We start from the raw sequence: 7,983 nt of genomic DNA, 5'->3' as shown, positions 1-7,983 counted from the left end.
TGCCCAAAACAGAATCCTACAATCCCACTTTTGTTGGCCAAAAGTTCAAACAACCTTTTCCATCCCAAGATCAGCCACCATCGATGCTTGTTGACAATATTCCAATTATCCCTAAAGCATCCTCTGAAGAAAATAACAGTGATGTTTCCACTGAAGCATCGTTAGAAGCCTTGTCCACATCAAATGACGAGATTACAGATCTCTCACATATGCTTATGGCAACACCAACTGACCCAAGATCATCCAGAACCCAGGAATTCAATGAACAGACTGAGACTACAACTCCCATTGTAGAAGAACCTATTAAGGTTGAATAAGCCCTGGTTGATTCAGCCCCAAAGCAATTTGTTCCCCAGAATGGTCCTTGGTTTTCATTTGAAGGTCTATCACAACTAAATGGAGAGATAGAATTTGAGAATTCGGTGCTTGGATTGACCTCCAACTATCTAAACCAGGAAACAATCTTGAGACTCTTCTATTTGAATTCGTTTCTAGATTCACTGGAACATTAAGAGATTGGTTTCAAAGTCTTGGTGAATATAGACAACTGACGTTCATTAGATCACATTCTCCTTCTCAAGCCATTGGTGTTATTTATCGAGAATTTATTGGAGATCCTGATACTCATGCTAATGAAATCAGACAGGAATTCTTTGAGATGAGATGTTGTTCATTGAAAAGGAAAGATATTGATTTTCATTATCAAAGAATTTCCAGATGTTATTATCTTCTTGGCAGAATGAATGATGAAAACCTCAGACAGGTCTATATTAATTCTCTCCGAGAGGAAATTCAACCTGAACCCTAAAGAAAGCTCTCTGCTCTTCAAAGATCTTTAAGAGATATTTCTCTTGGAGAAATTCACCAACTTGCTTTAGCCTCTCTTGAGAAATTATGTGACACTCATCAACTATTCTCGAAGATGATGAAACAGAACCAGAAGTTCAATAAACAGTGTAAGAAGTCGTATCTTCAAATCAAATGCAAAGAAAAGGATTGCATCTGTATTCCTAAAAATTAAGAAGAAATACTTCAAGAATTATGGTTTTGATAAACAACTCAGGAAAAATTCCAAGAAAAGAAAGAAATTCATATTCTTCAAGAAGAAGGATCAACAAGGACATGACAAATCTCCTCAATGTTTCATTCGCAAAAGGAAAGGACACTATGCCAAACAGTGCCCGATGAACAGAACAAAGTCTGCAAAACTCACCCAATAGTTACAAGTAGAAGATCTTGATGCAAACGCTGAATCTGTCCTATCATAAAAAGAAGAAATGACTGAAGAAACAATCTTTGTCCTTACTGATTTAGAAAATTCTGATCCAAAAGATGATTCCCAGTCAGAGGAAATATTCAATATTCGGCCTGTTCTATCATCTGAAAACTCTCAGATAAGTCCTCATATTCTAATCCAGTTTCTTCCTAAAAAGTATGGTAAACCCATACCTGCTGTTGCATTCATTGATACGGGATCCCATAAGACCATGGTTAATCCAAAAGTCCTACCATCAGATTGTTGGTCTTCCTATACTCAATTCTTCAGAGCTGTGAATGACCAGATTTTCACTACCACCTTGATTTCCAAAAGAAAAATTGGGATTAAACTTCTTCCTAATTGCATCATTTGGACTCATGTAATTGGAAGTCCACTTCCTCAAAAAGATGTTTTATAAGGACGGGATGTCTACTGTCTTTCAAAATCCCTAAGGATTCTTCCCACAGGAATTTAGTGCAAAAGTGAATTCAAAGCCTTTACCCTAATCGACAATATCTATTCTTTTTCCCATTCCTCTTCTGATTTCCATCCCATACAAAAACAGTTGTTGAATCTATGTGCTAAAAGCCATGATCAGTTCGTCCATAATCATCCCCTCTAGAAAAACCCAGATTTCTTCATTCACATCCCCTTCAAACTTAATGAAGATATAAGTCCAACCAAAGCCACCCATCCGGGTATGTCTCCATCAAATCTTAAGCTTGCCGGAGAAGAATGTCATTTATTATTACAATAAGGTTTAATTGAACCAACCAGTTCCTCCTGGGCATGCCAAGCATTTTACGTTGAAAAAAGATCAGAAAAGATCAGAGGAAAGAAAAGATTGGTTATTGATTACAAGCTATTAAATATGTTCATTAGGGATGATAAGTTCCCTATTCCAAAGGCCAAAACTCGGTTCATCCATCTTGCTAAAGCCATGATATTTTCTAAGTTTGACCTAAAAGGAGCATTTTGGAAACTTGGAATTCATCCGAATGATAGATTCAAAACAGCCTTCTGTATTCCAAATGAACAGTTCCAATGGACTGTTTTACCATTCGGATTGAAGATTGCACCATCACTGTTTCAAAAGGCAATGACTAGGATTTTCAATCCTATCCTGCACAGTACTTTGATCTACATTGATGACATCTTATTATTTTCCAAAAGTCATGCAGATCATTATCACCTCCTTGAACATTTTCATCAGTTAGCCTCATAATTCGGGATAATGCTATCAGAAAAGAAAAGCATGATTGGACAACACGAAATTGATTTTCTAGGAATGAAGATATCCCATGGAACCATCTGCCCAGGTCCTCATCTTGCTGAACAATTATTACAATTTCCTGATGATAATCTTTCTGTCAAAAAAATACAACAATTTCTTGGCATCATTAATTACATTAAAGACTTTATCCCGTATGCAAGTCAATTCACCAGTCCCCTATCATAGCCGTTGAAAAAGAAACCACCCCCATGGGGCCCTGACCAAACACATGCTGTCAAACACCTCAAGAAAGTTGCAAAGAATCCACCGCCTCTGACTATTCCATCCATAGGAAATCTTATCCTTCAGTCAGACGCTAGTGACCATTATTGGGGTGCTTTACTGCTTGAAGATAAGGACGACAAAAGATCCTACTGTGGACATGCAAGTGGAGAATTCAAAGATTCCCAAAAGCATTATCACACTGTGTTCAAAGAGATTATTGCAGTAAAAAATGGAATTCAGAAATTTAACTTCTATGTCAGATCAAAACACTTCACAATTGAAATGGATAACTCATCTTTCCCAAAGATGCTTGAATTCCGAAACAAGATTCTCCCTGATCCACAGATTCTCAAACTAGAAGATTGGTTTTCCATATATGACTTCTCTGTGAAGTATATCAAAGGCAACCGCAATGTTCTTGCCGACATGTTTTCTCGCCCTTGGAAAACTTCCTTCCTTATATCCAGACACCGAGTCATTCCACTTATCCTCATGGCCTCATCATCCTCTTCACCACCGGATATCCTCTATCTTGGTGCCTCTACCCAGATACAATTCCCTCTAGAAATACTTCCTGAGACCAATGATGCATCCAAAATCAAATCCTATGCAAAGACCTTCATGGCTACTATGTTAGCCTGATAGACCATCACCTAACCTTCCCATCATACCCTTTCCTCAATCCTTACATCATCAAGTCATCGTCCTTTAATACTCATGTATTATGGTATATATGGCATATCTCTATTTTGTAGGTACATGTTGTATTCCTCCCACTTCACGAGACGTACGCTCATCTTGATGATCCAACCAATCAGAAATCCCTGTTTTGGACTTTCCTCTAGCTGTTTGATCCTCTGTTCACTTGAAAAAAGAAATTGACTACCCTTATGGGTAATCACAACCTTTGAAAGATGGACCCAGTTAAAGCAGCCACAGTACATAGTATCTTCATTCTGCATAGACCATATTTCTACAATTCAAACAAGAACGTCTTATGATCCCAAAATCAAGTCTACGAATGGGATACGCTGTACAACTTCCCCAGTACATGGCCAAGCTACAAGACCTCACTCTTAAAACACCTCTGTGAAATGAACGATCTCCAGTTCTGTTCTGAACTCGTCTAAGCTATTCCATACGAGATTCCAGCTCCGAAGCCACTTGACAAGGACCGCCATGATTATGATCCTATGGATACTGATGAAGATTATCACTGGGATCCGCTAACTTACCACCATCCAATCTGTGGAGAGATCACGTATGAGGATTACATCAACCTCAACCTCTCGCTGTCTCATCGCATCTAGCCCCACATATTATTTACTTCATGTATTATTGTCACTAAAGTCCACAATGGTGGGCCACTTTATGTTTGCGTATGTATTAAGTTTGCAAGTTATTGACGTGATTAAAGGTGGTGGGTCACTCCCACACAAATGCAGCCGCCCATGTGCTGTCACCTTTGTCGTGCCAGTTGTTAGGTCGTCTCTCTCAGAAGTCAATCGTCGCCATAAAAGTCTTCACCCACTTTAGCTCTATGTCTCCGTCTACTTTATGTCCCTCTCAATGTTTGCTTTGTGTGTAAGCTTTGAAGGTCTCAGATCTCTATATAAGGGACTGCCTTCCTGTTTGTGAGGCAGAGTTAGAAGAAGTTTGAAAGAAATAAAAATTCTTATGTGTGTTTTACCCATGGCTCTCTAAGTTCCCTTTCCCCTAAAGACTATTTGTCCGAAGGGCTTCTATCTTCCACTTCTATGAGCTTGTAATACCTCCATGATATTATGAGGGAATATTTTACAATGGATACCCGTAACCTGCCGACTCACGGTGCTAGCACAAGGCAAACCTTAGGTTTAACGAAACTGTAATGGGTTCCTCTGATGATCATGACATGGTGTCGAGTATGCTCTGTGCTTGCCTCTAAGGAGGATCCTACACATCAGAAAGGTTGTACGGTCCCCATTGACGTCCTCTAGTAAAGCATTGGATGAAAGACCCGAGTTCTTCGTTTGAGTGGCCATGGGAAGGCCTGTGTTGGAGATGTGGTCTTATATTGGTTGCTTTCCTAAGGAAGGTCAAAGGGGCTCCCGACCCTCATGTGGTATCAGAGCCATGTTCTTTCCTAGAGACGAGGAGAGTTAAGATCATCGAAGTGATTTAAAGTTTAAATCTTTGAAAACATTCAAGTTTATATTTTATTCAAAGATTTAATTTCAAGTTCATTATTGTAAAATTGATTTGATTTAAATCTTTGGAGGAAAACTATTTCACATATATTTTTATAAAGATCATATAGTTGGATTAGATCTTTAGAACATATTTGTTATACATCTTTTCTTATACAAAGATCATTCAATTTTTATTACTAAAGATTTTATCAAACATATTACATACACAATCAACTGGGCTTCGAGTTATATCATCTGAATATGTATTAGTATTTCAATTGTACTCATTAGCTTGTTAAGGAGCATTTGAGTTTTGCAAAAAATTGTAATCTTATTATTGTATTGATAGTTCAGGTTGTGAACTGAGATGAGGAGGAAACTACGCCTCTTGTAAGTAGCGGACTATAACGGGAAGCTCCGTCCCAGTTAAAGGAGCGGGATTAGTGGAATCTCTGAGTGGGTTGCTCAAAACGATAACATAGGCCGGGTTGGCTGAACCTCATAAAAACTATGTTTGCATCTCTTTCCCTTAACTCTTTTAATTTCCGCTTGCACTTACTAGAGTGGTTGTTGTGTATATGTTAATGAACTGAGATGAGGAGGAAACTACGCCTCTTGTAAGTAGCGGACTATAACGGGAAGCTCCGTCCCAGTTAAAGGAGCGGGATTAGTGGAATCTCTGAGTGGGTTGCTCAAAACGATAACATAGGCCGGGTTGGCTGAACCTCATAAAAACTATGTTTGCATCTCTTTCCCTTAACTCTTTTAATTTCCGCTTGCACTTACTAGAGTGGTTGTTGTGTATATGTTAAATGTTTTAGTACATCTATAAAGTAATTGGGTAAGATTGATTAATTAATACAATCACACATTAAAAAGTAGAACTTGAGTGACATACATTTTAAAATACCCACTTCACCTCCCCCCCCCCCCCCCCCCCCCCCCCCCGACATACATTTTAAAATACCCACTTCACCTCCCCACCCCCCCCCCCCCCCTTACTGGGATTACACATAAATTCACGGATACCATGTAAAAAAACAGCAAAACAAAAGACATCTTAATAAGGAGAAAAAGTACAAATAATAATAATAATAATAATAAATAATCAACAAATTAAAAATAAAAGGAATATAGCTGGTTAGTTGGACATCCTGCAGCTTGGTGTTGACCCTCAATATGTAATAAATTTGTTTGTTCTTTCATCTAATTGTCCTTAATTTAATGAGTAATTAAGGGACTAATGAAATAATTTCATCCTTTAATTAAGCTACCTTTATTTTGATTCCTTTTCTTGAATTGGGCCTCTAGATTTAAAATTGAGCAAAGCTGGACAAAAGTTTTTATTTTCAAATTCAATGCATCTACCTAGATTTGAAGCATGTATAACTTTAGAGACGGTAACCAGGTATGAATAGAATTATTAGACAAAACTTGATTCTGTCAGCGGTAACCTTATAAAAATTTTGATGACTCCTTTGAGAAACTTAAATTCTTTACTTGCTGAAGATAAATTTGATATCATGTTTTTTAGGTAGTTTTTTTTTTTTCTCTTTTCTTTTCTGAGTATAAAAAAAGTAGATGAATAAATTCAATTTACATCAGCATCAAACAATCTTTTATCCAAATGCATACAATATTTTCAAAATTAATGCTCTGTAAGGAATGATTAGATGAGTAAACCGAAAAATCTAAAATTGTTTTTGAGAATATGAATACGAATGCCGTAAGGAATGATTAAAACAGTAAAACCGTAAATCTAAAATTGTTTTTGAGGATATGAATGCCAGACGTTTAATTTTAAGGAAAGAAAAAGCAATATAATTTTATATTGTATTTACCTGAATTCATGCACATTTATATCTACAATTTCAATTCCAAGCATCCAACACGGGATAAAGCAAAAGAGCATAGTGCATTGGAGCGCCAAAGAATGTGCCTTTGTAACCTGTAGCCTGTAGGCTTCCAGCAGCCTCCGGAGTGAAACCAACCGAAAGCATTTAAATTCATATGCCTTGATCTCTCCTGCTTTCAGCAGCCTCTCTTTTTTTGCACTTTTCGCAAGTTGAAAATTGCAACAAGCAGTGCTTAAACGTTTCCTATAAATTTGAGACTGACCACTCTCTGCTCGCCAGCAGCCTTCCCTCTCTCTCTCTCTCTCTCTCTCTCTCTGAGTCTCTCCTTCCGTGATGGCCGGTTCATCTTTCTTCCAGTACTATCTTTTGCCTGCCCTCATTCTTCTTCCATTCTGCGCTTACAAAGCAACTCCTTGTCTTCCTCTTTCCGCTTCCACTCCCGAGAGCAACCGAAACATTGCGTACATAAAAAAATCATGCAACGACACAATATATCCTTTACTGTGCAATCAAATCCTCTTGGTCAGGGCAGACGAAATCCATTGTAGCCCTAAGATGTTAGCAAAAATCTCCATCTCCATCGCACATGCGGCTTCAATTAATGTCTCAAAAGTCGTAAGTGCCTTCCAAGGAAGAAACAACTTGACGAAGGAAGAGGCCCAAGCAATCGAAGTGTGCGTGGAAGAAGTAAGAGACTCGGTGGATGAGCTACAGAAATCTATAGACAGTATGGGGATTGAGGTCGGAGATCCCAACTTTAAGACGCAAATGGAAGGTATTTTGTCGTGGGTGAGTGCGGTATTGACGGACGGCGAGACCTGCACTGATGCCTTTGAGGAGAAAGGCGCAAATAGGGATGTCTCGACTACAGTCGTCCCCCAGGTTGACTACTTGAAGCAATTGGCGAGCATTGCATTGGTATTTGTTCGAAAATATGCCTCCGCAAATTCCCACGCCCACGCCAATTAAGGTGCGTCATATATTTGAGAAAATTTGAATATTGTGTAGTGTGGAACTTGTTAGGACGAGGAACTTAATACATATTGGTAAATAACACTAATTTGACCCAAAAGTTAATAGGTAAACAACACTAATTTGATCCAAAAGTTTAAGCCTATTGGGTTTTAGGTTAAACTTTTTCTTTTCTTTTTTTAATAAAAGAGAACGACACCTTAAGTTTAAGCCTATTGGGTTTTAGGT

General features: G+C 38.2%; 1 protein-coding gene across 1 annotated transcript; it reads left to right on the top strand.

The window, feature by feature from the left end:
- Positions 1–7,116: 7,116 nt before the first annotated feature.
- On the top strand, positions 7,117–7,752 carry LOC131163479 (21 kDa protein-like). Its single transcript, XM_058120075.1, has one exon. The coding sequence runs from the start codon at positions 7,117–7,119 to the stop codon at positions 7,750–7,752; it is 636 nt and encodes a 211-aa protein (XP_057976058.1).
- The last annotated feature ends 231 nt before the right edge of the window (positions 7,753–7,983 follow it).

This window comes from Malania oleifera, chromosome 9, assembly GCF_029873635.1.
Source record: "Malania oleifera isolate guangnan ecotype guangnan chromosome 9, ASM2987363v1, whole genome shotgun sequence".
Classification (NCBI taxonomy): domain Eukaryota; kingdom Viridiplantae; phylum Streptophyta; class Magnoliopsida; order Santalales; family Ximeniaceae; genus Malania; species Malania oleifera.
Note: the sequence above shows the minus strand (reverse complement) of the source record. Positions and strands in the feature narration are given on the sequence as shown.